Below are 15,691 nucleotides of genomic sequence, written 5' to 3'. Positions count from 1 at the left end.
ACAGGATGACCACATTACCTGACCCAAAGGGGGAGGAAGGGGGAGGAAATGCTAAGATCTGCCCAGCCTGGGTAGCTTTGCCCAGATCTTGCCTCTGGAACATGCTGCCTACAGCAAGCCTTAGAGCCTGGAAAGGAGGGGAGGCGCGGAAGGGAACAAGAAATCTATAGGAAGGATTAGTGGAAGCACGAGCGGGATCAGAGGGAACGACCGGTAAACACGCAGCACAGAATTCAGATTAGTGCAACGAAACTGAGCAAGGGTAATAAAACCAGCAGTGGGAACAGCATCGATTGTTGAGATTCCAGGCAAATCCACCATGAACATGTTTTCTTTCTTCTAGCCTTTGCCCCTTGGCTCTTGGAAGCAGAAACACTGAATCACCGTGTTCTGTACTAAAAGCTGATCTACCCTCCTCCCCAAAGGATGGATGGAAAGCAGCTCTGTGTTAGAGGCTAGGAGTGAGGTCCAGAGCATTTGCAGCCATGGCTATTGCTTCTAGGGGCATGCTCAGAGGACTGAGATGTCTGTCCTGAGGTGCCTATGCATTCTGCCTCTAAGCCTGACCTCTCCTGGGTCAGTACCAGGTGAGCCCAAGACAGCCTATGCAGGGCTGAACCAGTAGATTTAGGGGACCTCTATCCAGAAACTCCAGAGAATCATCCTCTAGGAAGCTTGGCAGATGGGGCTGCACAGAGTTCAAATACTGGATAGAAAATGAGTGCTCAGTGACTCACAGTGAGCCTAACCAAATGGCAGACGGTGAGTCAGGTGAGGTGAGGCAGAGGGTGGGGTGGGGAGAGCACCCAATGCTTGGCACATGATCTATTACTGTCAATCATCCACTCAACCCATAAGTCTGCTCATGCATGGGGTCGTGTAAATGACCACTGTATGTGTCTGGGCACAGGCTAAGAGGTGACAGAAACCACACAGCTCCAAGAAAGTGTGCTTGGGGTGTGAATGTGGCCATGTTGATGAGGCCCCCTCACTCGGAGCTGACTCAGGGGATCCTCTGTATACACTGGCCTGGCCAGTTGAGCATCGCCGCTCAGTGTAGCCCGAGACAGTGGGGGTCAGGGAAGGTTTTGTATAGACTTGATCATAACGGGTGAGTAAGGTAGACAACAGAGGGAGAGCATCACAGCGAAGGGAGGGGCTGTGAGAAGGCAGGCCCTGCTGATGTAATCAGTGTGAACATGGCACAGGATGCCAAAGAGGGAAGGAAGTTGAAGAGTGAGGGTCTTTGATTCAGGCTAACTCTCCCAAAGCACAGGGGAGCCTGGTGGCATTTCAATCAGGAGCAGATTCTTATTGCTGGACCATCACTCAGGCTTCAGTGGAGCATACACTAAAAGGGCACCATTGTGACGACAGGAAGGTCAGCCCGGAAGCTGTGACACTAATCTGAGAAGGACTTAATGAGTCTTGGGAATGAGAAGCAGCAGCGAGAAAAGGAGGCATTCTGGAGGCTGTACTGGTCCCACGTGGTGACTAGCTGGTACCTAAGCTGGGAAGAAAGAGCAAGGCCGGCCCTTGGATTCTGAATCTGAATTTAATGGCAGTTTGCACAGAAGCATGGAGACAGGTTTCACTTTGGTCTAAGGAGAATGTCCTGAGAGAGAAAAAGATGTAGTGAAGGCCTCAGTCAGATATGCTCCTTGCTTAGATGCTTGTTTGCAGGCAGCAGAAACATTCACCTGCTATAGGAGAACACCCCACTGGAGAAGCAACATGCGAGAAAATGCCTTCCTCTCCTGTGTTAAGGTTACTGGTTCAGCAGGGAGATTGGTAACAGAAGCTGGCAGCCAGAGTGGTGGGCCCGTAGCCGTAGGTCCATCAAGCTGGTGAGCACCTACTGGAAGACTGCTGACAAAGATCGCATCCTGGATCGAGTACTGGGCTCCTGCCGTGCTCTGCTGCGTCAGCCTAGCCATGCCAGTAGCCAGATGGAAGAGCTGTGGCTGTCCGGATCCTGAATGTCACCCATCTCCCTGACCTCCAATTTGGTCCCTGCTCCTCATCTGCAGACACAGCCCTGGCCTGAGCTTTGGGACCACCAAAGGCTTTGGTCAAGGGGGACCAGAGGACACCCAGGTCAAAGGCTCAGGGACCTCAGCATTGTGTCATCTCAGCTCTCTGTCTAACTCTTGCCTTGGTCCATCACAGCAGCTGGGGTTATCATGCTACTGTGTCCAGCCTCCCACCTTATATTCCAACTCCCTAATGAGCCCTTATTTGTAAATTCTGCTTGTCACTTTAGGCTGAGGCTCTCATGGGCTCTCACCTTTCACCCCCACCCTCCATGTTTCTCAGGAACCACAGATCTGGTCCAGCCACCTGCCTGAATCTCACCATTGGTGAGCTTGGCTGCTTCCTCCTGTTTGGACCTCAATTTCCTCATCTGTAAAATGGGTTTATGATAATAATAAAAGCAAAAGCACAAGTTTAAGCACTCAAAATGTATTATCTCATTTATTCCTCTTAACAATAGTTATTATTAGTATCCCCATTTTGCCTAAAAGGAAATGGGACAATTGTAACCTCTCTGCGGCTCAAAGTCCCAGGGCTAGTCATTATGTGGCTTTGAAGCACAGTCCTGAGCCCCTTTGCTATGGTATTTCCTGGTTCTTGGCCCATAATCGGTATCCACTAATGTTGACCATGGGCACACAGCATGGTGGGTAAGAGTACAGACTCTCCAGAGAAATCTAAGTTCAGTTCCTGGCTTTATCATTTCTGAGCTGTGTGATTTTCAATCATCAGAGCCTCAGTTTCCTCGTCTGTAAATGAGGATGCTAATAGCACCCTATGGGGTAGAGTTGGTGGAAAGCTTAACTGCATTAATGATGTGAAGCCCTCTGCACATGCCACAGGATGAAGGAAGTCTGTAACACACCTGGCTTGTTTCACTGTTCTTTTCCTCATCTTGCTAGACATCCCTGAAGCCCCTGCCCACCCCCTGCCCACCCCAAGAGCTGCTCCCTCTCTCCAGCCAACCTGGCAGGCTGTCTCAGCTGTGGGTCCACCAAGCACAGTCTGTCACTGTAGGTGCTTGGGTTTCAGCCTTTTCCAGAGCACTACATCTGGTCCTAATGCTTCCAGCTCCTGTTCTCATACCATCCCTCAATCCTTGCCAGGGGGCATAGCATCCCTGCAGGGGTCCCTGAGGCCCCAGGGTGTCCCAGTCTGCCTAAGCCACCAGGCACCGAGTGGAGCCCTCAGGAGGCTGCTGTGCTGCCTCCCCATCTGCTCTGGGCCCACACACTTTTGTCCCAAAGGCTCAAAGTCTACCTAGTCCAGAATTTATAAGCTGGCCCTGGGAAAGTGGCTTTAGAGGCAGTTGCAAAGCAATCTCAGAGAAGTGTTTTATGGCCTGAATCCTGTTACTGCGGCAAGGCTCTGATTTTAAAAACTGCCAGGTAAACAACAATAGAGGGTTTTAACATGAAGTGAACGGGAAAGAAAGGAACAATAGAGGGGAGGTGTATCTGACACCCCCTTAAGCAGGAGCCATGCTAGAAACGCATCCATTTTCTCTGATGACCGTCGCCACGAGTCCCAGGGGTGGGACTCTTCCACATCATTTCATGGATGAGGACCTGGGATCAGCAAGGCTGAATGATTTGCCCAAGTTCCCCCAGTTTTAAGGAACAGAATCTCCATATGAGGGCTTGTCTCAAAGCCCTTCTCCTTGTGACAGACTGACAGTGGGCACTGGGAAGAGCCAAGGTAGTGAATTGGAGTCTGACAGGGGTTCAGCTGAGGCAGACAGTTAGTGCATCACTCCAGCCTCCAAATGGACCCAGCGGTTCAGACTGGAGGCGTGGCTCAGTTACTGCAGGGGCAGAGAAGGGGCATTCTTTCTCTCATGGTGGACCTGCGACACCCCAAGTCCTTCAGATGAAATGTGAGCTAGTCATCTGTCCACTGCAGCCTCAAGTCAGCAACAGAAAGACATCCAACACTGGCCACAAGAGATTTTACCTTATTTTTTCAAGGCCAGTATCCCTGTTCTCTACCCTCAAACCTACTTGTGACAACCAAATGCATTTCCAGACATTGTCAAATGTGTGTGTGTGTGTGTGTGTGTGTGTGTGTGTGTGTGTGTGAAATCTGAATCAAGTAATTGAACATTTCCTGAGCCACTACTCTGTGAATATACACTTCTGTTCACTGACTAGGCACAAAGATGATCAAGACTTTTTTTTTTACCTCTAGATCTGCACTGTCCAGAATGGTAGCCACTAAGCCACATGTGGTTACCAAGCATCTGAAATGTGGCTAGCGTGGCTGAGGAACTGAGTTTTTAAATTTATTTTATTACTTATTTTAACTAATTTAAATTTTAAAACTATACTAGTTTAAAATATGTTTACTTGTTAAACACGATGTTTATCTTTTTAGGATTATATTTCATTTTAACTGTTTGAAATCTAGCATCTGAATTGGGAAGTGCTCTAAGTGTAAAATGTATACCAGATTTCAAAGACTTAGGGCAAAAAGAATATAAAATACCTTTCACTAGTAATTTTAAAATAATAACTGCATGTTAAAATGATGTTTTATATGCATTGGGTTAAATAATACCTAGTAACATTAATTTCATCTGTTATTTTTTTCTTTTTTAATGTGACTCTAAAAAAATGTAAAATTATAGGGGTGCCTCGGTTCAGGTCATGATCCCATGGTTTGTGAGTTCGAGCCCCATATCAGGCTCTCTGCTGTCAGCACAGAACCTACTTTGGATCCTCTGTCCCTGCCACCCCCCCCCCAACTGCCTCTCCCCTGCTCTTGCACGGGCTCGCTCGCTCGCTCTCTCTCTCTCAAAAATAAACACTTCTGTAAAAATGTAAAGTTACAGACATGGTTCAAGTTCTATGTTTATTGAACAGTGCAGCTCTGAAGGATTTCAAGAGGGGGAGCTACTGTCCCTCAGGGGACCTGGGGGACTGTCTGGAGATATAGTTGGCTGTCATAATTGAGGGACGAAGTGCTACTGGCATCTAGTGGGTAGAAGCTGGAGGTGCCGCTGACCATCCTAACACGCACATGGCAGCCCCCCACCACAGAGAATTACCCACCCCAAGTGTCCCTAGTGCCGAGGGTGACAAGCCCTGTCCCTGAACATAGATTCTCTGAAGGTGAGGCCAGGAAGTCAGAGACCTGAAGAGCTAGTCAGAGTTAGCTGAGCAAGGAAGCTAAGGCTGCTATCATACTTCGCTCTCCCCATTAACTATGGCCGGGTGCACTGCTATCCCCACTTGTCCGGAAAAGAAGGGAGCCCAGAGAAAAGAAATCGCTTGCCCACCATCGCCAGGCCAGAACTGGAGCAGAGCTGAGAGCTGAACACAGCCTCGACTCCAAATGCCAGCCTGTCCCTGACACACAACGTGGCTCCACAGTTCTCCGAGCTGCTGCTGATCTGAAATGAGGCAGCCTGCGCTCACGGTCTAAACTCCTCGTCATTCACATCCGACAGTTATTATTTACACCAGCCCTTATTGCTACCAGGGGAAGAGCATTAACAAAAACACCCTTTGAAAGGGACATTCTGCTCAAAGAGAAACACTCGCAGGCACCTCACCCATCAAATGAGGCCGAGAAACCAATGGAACACGATGAAATAAACCTGTCAGAGGAGGAACATTCAGACACCTCAGAGGCAAGAGGTAAGAACAAATGTGCCTGATACAGAATTGGCTCTGTTTAAAGAAAACATTATCAGGCTGTTCGACTTGAATAGATCCCAGAGAACAATGGCCCAGTGGAAATGGAGCTCCCTCACCTGCTCTGGAGAAGCACGGTTTCTCAGTAAAGTGGGTGTGGGCACGGGGGTGGAGTCACTGGCCCCTCACTCTGACTACACAGCCCTGGGGGTGAGGGTGAGGGTGAGGCTGGTGGGCCTATGATGGGGGGATAGTAGGAGACTGACATTTTCTGAAGGCCTACTATGTGCTGCTGTGGAGCAGGGCACTCTCCAGGGTCCCCTAATCGTCATCGGTAAAATGACTGTGAAGTGTGACAATTAGATTTGCCGGTGAAAAAAGCCTATGCAACTTGCTTAAAGTCACACAGGTAATGAGTGGCTAGGAGGACACTCCTGGGGCGTGGGCAGTGACACGCTGAGCTATGGAGGTGGCTATGGAGGAAAGCTGGGCCGGGCTGTAGCGAATGCTACATGGAGGGTCTGCCCAGATCTCCTCTCCAGGGCTGGTGCACCTCATCTCTATCTGCCAAGCGTGCTGGCTGCTAAAGGCTCACAGATACCTCCTTCTCGGCAGAAGTGCCGTAAGGCAGAGGTGAGCTGCCTCTCCAGGAGGCTGTGCACTCGCATGGGAGCCCGTGGCCAATGGCTGGCTGACACAGTGGCACAACTGCTGGCCCCTGACTTCAAGGTGGGAGCAGCTCCCACACTCCAGAGGCCCCTGTGGGCTCAGGCTGACACAGGCCTCCACATCCTCCCTTAGTTTCTTCCCTGCCCTACCCTGTCTTCCTCACTTTCTTCTGAGAATACTCCTCCATGAATGATTTGCACAAGAATCCCTATCTCAGGCTCTGTGTCTAGAGAACCCAAAGACATTCATTAGCAGTGCTATTTCTTTTTTTTTTAATGTTTATTTATTTATCTTGAGAGAGAGAGTGCGTGTGTGTGTGTGTGTGTGTGTGTGTGTGTGTGTGTGGAGAGAGAGAGAGAGAGAGGGAGGGAGGGAAGGAGGGAGAACATGAGTGGGGGAGGGGCAGGGAGAGAGAGAGGGAGAGAGAGAATTCTAAGCAGGCTCTGCATTGTCAGCACAAAGCCTGACATGGGGCTTGAACTGAGGAACCATGAGATCACGACCTAAGCCAAAATCAGGAGTTGGAAGCTTAACCAACTGAGCCACCCAGGTGCCCCAGCAGTGATATTTCTGAATTTGGGAAAGGGGGTGGACAGTAGAGGATTGTGAGGTACTGGATGGCCAGACTCCTGTCATGACTGCCTGCCGCACCCCCTTTCCCCCTATGACAAACTAGCCAGTCAGGGACCAGTAGAGAGGAGGCCATTGTCTGAGCAACAACTCTGAGAGAGGTGACAGTAAAAGATTTGAAATCGTCAACGACTGTAATGACAAGAATGAGCCCCTGAGGTAGAATCTCTAGGTCAGCAGCATCCCTTGTCTATCAGGCCCTGAAATGGGCATTAGCCTCTGACACAGATGGGCTCTGCAGCCCAGTCTCTGAAGAGCAATGGATGTTTATGCGACATGAGATCAAACTGCAGTGTATTCGATGGAAGGGGCTGGTATTTACTTCAAACATATACTTACTCTGGACTGGGCACTCCCATACCAGCCCTTCTTACACTCGCCATCTTGTATGGTTTTGGAGTACACCTCCAGAAGACGCTGCCTGTGCAGAGACTGCGAGAAAATGGCGCCCCCTAAGAGGTAACCATGATTACTCCTGCTTCACACATAGGAGAAGTTGGGATCATCACACTGAAAGGGGTTGTCCCAGGGGTGCCTGGGTGGCTCAGTCAGTTAAGCATCCAACTTTGGCTCAGGTCATGATCTCACGGTTTGTGGATTTGAGCCCTGCATCGGGTTCTACGCTGACAGCTTGGAGCTTGGAGCCTGGAGCCTGGAGCCTGGAGCCTGGAGCCCATTTCAGATTCTGTGTCTCCCTCTCTCTCTGCCCCTCCCGGACTTGTGTGTGTGCATGCGTGCTTGCTCGCTCTCTCTCTCTCTCAAAAATAAATAAATAAACGTTAAAAAAAATAAAGGGCCTCTCTGGGACAAATGGTAGGCCTGGGATCACAGCCTGATCTACTTACTTCCTAAGCACAGACGTAGTAGGTCAACTTCTTCCCTAACCTCAGACCACAGCTAAGTTGTCACTTCCTGGGGACACACTCCCTTTGCTCCAGGTATATGTGTTTGTCTATTTTGAACACCACATACCTCTCGTTTGTGGCACTACTCATGGTTACAGTTGTACATTGATTTGTGTGGCTCTTTCCCTTCCCAGAAAGTCACAGGAACATGTCTTTTTTGCCTCATCGTTGTATGCCTCAATGCCTGCAACAGCGCCTGGCACACAGCAGGTACTTAGTAGTAAGCATTAGAATGGATGAGTGGATAGATGCATGAATGAAAGGAGGGATGGAGAGATGGGTGGATGGGTGAATGGGTGGGTGGCTGGAAGAATAGGTGGGCAGATGGATGGGTGGGGTGGAGGGACTGCCAGTTCCTCTCTGGGGCACCTGGCCTGGAGGATGCCCTGAGCATGGGCCACTCTCAATCCCTTCCCACCCGCCCAGGGCTCTGATGGTCACCTGTGGTGAGGAGGCAGAGTGGAGTCCCCGGGGTCACCTGGGCGCTGCCCATTGGTGCTGACCACAAGGAAGCCAGTCCCCAGGCAGCATGCAGAAGAGAAGGAGAGAAAGAAACACACATGAAAACGTGTGGCACGGTGAACAAAACCATAGTTCTTGTGGCTCTGAAGAGCTCACACTAAACAGCAAAAGAACATTGTGATCTAACACAACAAGGCCCGAAAAAGATTTTTAAAAATGAAACGAGAATAAGATTCAACATTTATCAAGGCCCCACGACATGCCAGGTACCTCACACACAATGTTTCTGAGACTGAGAGCATCCCAGAAAGGTCAGTATTATTACAAATGAACGCATCATCTTTCCACTTGGTGTCTTCTCTCCCAGTCTCTGCTTTCTTAGTAAATGGTGGCCCCACCCACGTAGCGCCTTGGTCTAGCAATCTGGGAGTCATCCTTTACCCCTCCTTTTTACTGACCTCCCACTTCTAATTACTCAGCATGCCTTGGTTATTATATTCCAGGAAGGTTCTGGAAGCCTCCTCCTCCTTCTCTCCAATTTCATTTCCTCTTGGTTGAAACCACCCTCATATTTCACTGGGGATTACCTAAGCAGCCTCCTGTTGGTCTTCCTGTCTCCGGTCTTGCCCCCTATCAATCCACTCTCCACCCTTCAGCTGAAGGGCATGAGAAAGGTAAATGTCAAATCCCCTCCACCAGCTCGCAGACCCTCAATGACAGATCCTTGCCTGTTGGTCCACGCTCTCTGCCCAAAGGGCAATGAAATCTTCTCTGTTATCAACAGCCCCCTACCTTCTTATCTGTAGGCCTTACCCAGCCTCATCACCTCGTGTGGAATGCACTCCCTTCCTGCCCCTTTGCCTGGCTGGCAACTGTTCATCCTTCAGGAAATCAGTTTGGAATTCCTTTATTGGGAGTCTTGAGCATCTCACCATGTATGGAGAAGATGGCCCGCTCTGTTTTCCCATCACACCCTAGTCTTCCCTTTATACAGTGATAACCTTCCCATGTTATTAATGGCTGACTTCTCCTTGATTCTGTAAATTCCTTGAAGGTAGTCACAGCATTCCATTTACTAGGCAATCTCGTACCCAGCATGTAGTAGGTACTCTGTGAATATTTGTTGGATAAATGGACGAGTGAATACATGAACCAGAGAACTACTGTAACTTGCTCAAGATCACACAACTAGCAACTGGCAGATGCAGTATTCCAACCCTGGTTTGCATGACTAATGCTCCTGCCCTCTGAAACCAACCACTTGTCTCTATAAAGAAAATGATACAAAAGGCAGTAAGGTGTCTTATGCTTGGTAAAAGGCTGCATGTTCCTCTACTGATTCATCAACAAAACTGTATAAAGCCCTTATGCAAATGGAGAGAGAGGTAGGGTGTTCCAGACCAACTGGTAAATAGGAAATACATAATTTCAAAAATTCACACAAATACCAAGCTTGATCGAGGTCATGAAATACTATAAAATGTAACTACACTTAGTTGTCATCATAATATTCCTCCCTTTAAGGTATGAAGAACTGTGCCATTTTCAAAGCACATACTAAGTCAGAGGTCAGTAAACTATGGCTCATGGGTCAAATCCAGCTTCCCACGGTTCCCTGTGTGGCCATGCGCTAGGAATGGTTTTTATATTTTTAAATGGTTGGGGGACAAAGAAACAAAAAGAAGAGTAATACTTTATGGTGTACAAAAATTATACAAAATCCACATTTCAATGTCCAGAAATAAAGTTTTATTGGAACATAGTCACACTCTCATTTTATATTTATTTCGCTGCTTTTTGTGCTGCAATGACAAAGCTACATAGGTTGTGACAGACACCACAGGCCTTGCAAAACTGAAAATACCTACTATCTGGCCCTTTACAGAAAGTCTGCCAATCCCTAGTCTAAGTGGCTATTTTTATTAATTTTCCCCCACCTTTGAGGTAGGCAGGATATGGCTTGCATGCATGTCAGAAAAAGAAACAGAAAGCTTGAGAAGACATGACTCAAATGTTCTCACTTGTCCCATTTCAGTGGCTTCTACCAGTTCTCCCATGCTCCCACCTTGTCTGTGCTCTGAAACCCCATCTCTGATCCATCTTCTAAGCTATAACTGGGGTGGCCTTCGGACAAAGGCAGTTTGCTTAAGCACCTCCAAGGGCTCCCACAGTCTCAGGACTATGTCTATATATATATATATATATATATATATATATATATATATATACACACACATATATATATATACACATACATATATATATATACACACATATATATATACATATATATATATACATATACACATACACATATACATATACACATACACATATACATATATACGTATATATGTATATATATATACACATATATACATATATATGTGTGTGTATATATGATATATATATGTATCATATATGTGTGTGTATATATATGATATATATATGTATCATATATGTATCTATATATATCATATCTATATATATATAGATATATAGATATATAGATATATATACATACATATATATATCACATATATTATGGGGCTATGCTGAGTCCTTGGTGTCCTGGCCTTGCTTGCCACTTCAGCCTCCACCTCTGTTCACTCCTGCCCTCTGGTCACACTGGCATCCATCTGTTTGCTTTGACCCATTCAAGTTCAGTGGCACGCTTTCTTGCCTCCAATGATCTGCACACGCTACTTCCTCAACTCAGAAGACCTCCCTGCCTTACTCTCCAGCCTTGTTCAATATGATAACTGTCACTCTTTTAAAACTTGTCTCAGTAACCACGTACCTGAGAATGCACACCCTAAAGTGATTTATGTTTCCCTTCTCTGCTCCCACAGTATCCTGGATTTACCTTCTTCACAGCCCTTATCATGCTATATTGATATAATTTATCTTTTTGTTGTTCCACTAGCTACCTGTTGAGTGCTTATTATAAGCTTGGCATTGCACTAAGCACTTTATATGCATTAGCCCATTGAATTCTTACATTAGTCCCATAAAGTAAGTGGTGCTATTGTCATGGTTTTACAGATGGGGAAACCAAGACACAGAGCAGTTAAGTGCCTCTTCCAGCCTAGAATCAAAGACTGTCCAAATCCAAAGACAAATTTCTTAACCTCTATGGGACAAGAGGCCACTGTTAATACTAAGTTGCACTCAATATATGTTTATGGAAAATTAAATGAAGAAATGAAATTCTGGTTTAGTATTTACCTACTAGCTGTGTCATTTGGAAAATTACACTTATGAGTTTCAATTCCCTACCCATAAAATGGGAATACTAATAAGTATCTCATGAAGTTCTTTTAAGGATTAAATAAATTAAAAAAAAAAAAAACAGTTAAAGCCTTAGTTTAGTTGACAGGCCCAGAGGAGCCTCCCCACTCTTCCACCTAGGGCTCCAACTCTGCTGGGTAGGAGTGCTTAGCTATGAAGGGCAGACACAGAAGTATAGCTGCATAGGTGTTGGGATGGGAAGACGTCTCTCTAGTGGGTACAGTAGCAGAAGACGAGTGATGGATCATGGGTCTCAGCAGGACACAAAGGGAAGTGGAAACAGGAAAAGAGATCATACATATTGTGTAGAGGTGACTAGTGTTTACTGGTGCCTGGCCTATCACTCCTTCTTAGTCACACAGAAGAATCCAAGCCTCATCAGAGCCATGTAAGCAGAAGTGACTAGAGTCATTTCCAAGTGGGGTATTCAAGATCCAGTTTACTATCCCCATACTTTCTCTTCCCTAATATGGCATCTTTTGAGGCCACATATATTCTAGATGGCATAACAACAAAGAAAACTTTCTGATATTAAGCTACTGATACTTGGGTATTAATTTGTTATTGCAGCTAAGCCTGACCTATCCTAACTAATCCGGCAGAAGAAAAGGTAGTAGTAGTCCCTTGCTTTCTCTTCTGCCATCTGGTTCCCACATCATATGGATTTTCTGTTAGAGGATTCATGACCCTGCTCTCTCCATAGTTTCCAGTCCCCATTCATATATATTAATATTAATAAAAATATTAAAAATATTAAGATTGTGGAAAGAAGAAGAAGATCAGAATTATAAGTGCCTTAGACTTCTTTTATGATTTTTTACTTCTATTTCCTTCTCAAGCAAAGAATGTTGAATAGAAAGAGATGCTGATGGACTAAAGATGACACTAGAATAGATAACCTTGAAGGCAAACTAATTTCTTGGTTTATTAGCTTCAATATATTATAGTAGTGTAAAAAGCTGAGGGCTCCTTGAGGCACCAGGTCTGCTACAGATCTCAGGACTTAGCCTGGACACTGCCAAAAAGAAACAAAAGGCCCATCATACTCTAAATATTCTATTATCGACTATTATTGGAATAGAGTCATGGGAAGGGGTTAACAAATAGGAGATAGGGGACTCTGACTCACAGAATCTCACCCAGTCTACATCATTGACAAGATTCAAAATGGTGTCATGGGAATGCCATGAGCTTTGGAGTTGAACTCAGCTGCAATTCTGTGGGACCTTGGGTTCTTTATTCAACCCTTCTGGGATTATACTGCTTCATTTCTTGAGTAAGGGTAATAATGATGATCACTATTTATTTAGTGTGTAATACATGCCAGGCTTTGATTCTATCATCTCATTATAAACTCATGTCAACATACACAGCCTTATGACTGGTACACAGCACCATAGTACCATGACTGGTATCACAGATGGTTAATTTTTGCTAGCCCTCTTCACCCCCCCCTTTCAACACTACATTGAAACCCCATCAGAGAAAGCTCAAATAGAGCTTTATTCTCTTTATTTCTAACCCTGTCTCCAGAAATATTTTCCTCTTTCTCTGACTCATGATTTTAAAATTCCTCCTATCCCTTTGTGAGATACAATTGCTCTGGAGCATCAGATTTGAGCTAAGGTCAACTCAGGTGTCTCAGGTCTTGGGTAGATAATTCTCATTTGTAGTTCACAGGGATGAACTGAGGCTTCCCGAGGACATGCTTGAAGGGCAAGTGTTGGTGTTGGTTTTGTTTTCCTGGACTCTATTGCTCCAGCTTTGTCTTCCTGAGTGGGGTGGGGAAAAGGTGTGTGTGTGTGTGTGTGTGTGTGTGTGTGTGTGTGTGAGAGAGAGAGAGAGAGAGAGAGAGAGAGAGAGAGAGAGAGAGAGAGAGAGAAGTATGAACAGTCTAGAGAGAAGGGATAGGGGAGGGACAAAAGACTAGAGAGATGTGTCAGTGGTTGTAGAAAGAAAAATATTAATGTGAATGTCATCTTTGGGTTATTTTGGTCTACTTATGATATAATCTTTTTCTTCTATTTTGTCACAAAACCTTCAGGAAAAGCCAAATTATTCGTTTGGAATTTTAGGGCCTAGAAGACACTGGGTGAGAATAAAAGGGGCCAAGGGCCAAGGAGATCTGTTATACTCAAGCAATTCTGAGAACCCTCACTATGGAAAATTCACCTTATTGGGTTTGGCTAGAAAGAAACAGTACCACCCTACTCTAACCCCCAAGCACACACCCTGGACTTCTCCCTCTGAAATTCTGGCAGGATTTCTAAAGACTGAACAAGAGTCAAGAGTTTTCCAATGGACTGACTCACTATAGTTTGCCTCTCATAAGTGATCCCTCACTGGGGTCTCTACTTCAGCTACCACAGCTAGATTTGGGCATCCTGTGGTCCTGAGTCCCTCCTGAAATTGTTAGGTAGATCAGGAGGAAAGGAAAAGTGCTACAGTCAAAGGGCAGCAGGTGCATGAGCAAAATGCTACAGTCAATAAAAATACATGATTGCTATGTAGAATCTCATTTAAACATAACAACCTATTGATGAAGAGGTTAAATACCAAGAACTGAGGCCAGCATCATTCCTGTGCCTGTTTCTGCACTTTGGATCTAGTCTGAGTGCATTTGATAAATGTGTGATTTGTGGAATTGTATGAGAAATGACTAGAGCCTGGGCTTTGGGTTTTCTTCCTTAGAGAACAGCAGAGAGAGAGGTGGGTCTCCAGGTCTCCTATCTGAGAAGGTTCAGAAGAATGAAGGAGGGAAGCTAAAGATGTTTATAATCTGTTATATTCCTGACCTTTTATGTGCATTACCTCAAATAATCATGAGAAAGAATGAATGATCTCCAGCCTAAAAGTGAAGTGATAGACTCATAAAGGTTGACTTACCCAAGGTCAAACAGTTAAGTTTAGGATGTGGGATTTAAATCCAGGTGACTCTGATTCCCCATTATTCCATGCAACCTCTCAAAGAAGCTTCATAAAGATAGAACCTTCTGCATAGAATTGGGTCAACAGAGGGGAGGGCAGGTGATGGGAATTTCCTATCTGATAGGAGACAATACCTACATCTTGCTTGGCTTCTCACACCACCTGTGGCATGTTATTCTTACAGATAAGGAATCTATGGACACATCATTCCCCTTCCTGGCTCCAGTCTTAGCATCTGCAAAATGAGGGCATCTCACTAGAGAATGGGTATTTATTGTCCTGCCACTCTCTGCAGGGGTGAGAATCCATTATGAAGAGAGAAGAGAAAATGCTGGATGAAATGCTCCACCTCAGGCTTAGCCATTATAAAAAGAAACCACATTTACAAAAGACCATTGCCCACGTCTCTTGCCTATTGCCATTGGGACAATGGTTTTAGTCCATCACCACCACAGGGCAGCATGGATCTACTGGTGACATTGGCCCCTTATCTCATGCTTCATTATTCTGGAGTTCAGCTTTCAGCACCTACTCTGAGGGGGCTGTTTTAATGGGATCGTTAGAGAGTGTTTACTAGATTAAAACTGTGGCTGTCTTCTGCAAAGCAACTCTGCAAATGGCTTTATGGGTTTCCGGATTTATTTTGTCTCAATGACTAGGCTCAGTTTGCAAATCAAATCAAAGCTGATTTTTCTAACTGCCACTCGGGCGCACCCAGCGGGAGTCTGCAGAACCAGCTGTGTTCCCTCCCTGGCTGGTGCCAGAGATGGGAGTGCTGTTGTCTGCTGGTGGCCAGAGAGGTTCCAACAGGGAGAGGGCAGACAGGCAAGTAAGTACCTGCTTGACCCTAATTGGGGCGGAGGGACACAGAGAAAGCAAATTTTATTTTCTGGAGGGAGGAAAGGCAGACAGGATCTATGTGGCCTCAAAGACACATTGGCAGAAATAACGGGGAGCCAATATGGACTCATGATATTGAGGCTCCCTCCAAATGAAGTGTCCTCCCATGGTGGGAGGAACTCTTTGGGCCAGTAGTGAGGTCCCTGTTATAGCAAATACCCCAGCAGAGCCTGGCTGGCCTTTGTGAGTGGGTACTGTAGATTACATAGTTGATCTCTACCTCATTCCTTTTTACTC

The 15,691-nt window shown here is 45.9% G+C and overlaps 1 protein-coding gene across 1 annotated transcript in view; it reads right to left on the bottom strand.

Annotated features, from left to right (window-relative positions):
• The window catches only part of PTPRT (protein tyrosine phosphatase receptor type T), a 934,550-nt gene that overhangs the window by 189,464 nt on the left and 729,395 nt on the right, over positions 1 to 15,691 (bottom strand). Inside the window, exon 17 of the mRNA XM_032592759.1 lies at positions 8,315 to 8,371. Coding sequence (XP_032448650.1) covers positions 8,315 to 8,371 — 57 coding nt within the window. The remainder of the gene's footprint in view (positions 1 to 8,314; positions 8,372 to 15,691) is intronic.

Source organism: Lynx canadensis, chromosome A3, assembly GCF_007474595.2.
Source record: "Lynx canadensis isolate LIC74 chromosome A3, mLynCan4.pri.v2, whole genome shotgun sequence".
Taxonomy (NCBI): Eukaryota; Metazoa; Chordata; class Mammalia; order Carnivora; family Felidae; genus Lynx; species Lynx canadensis.
The sequence above is the reverse complement of the archived record's forward strand: the minus strand, read 5'-3'. Positions and strand labels throughout refer to the sequence as shown.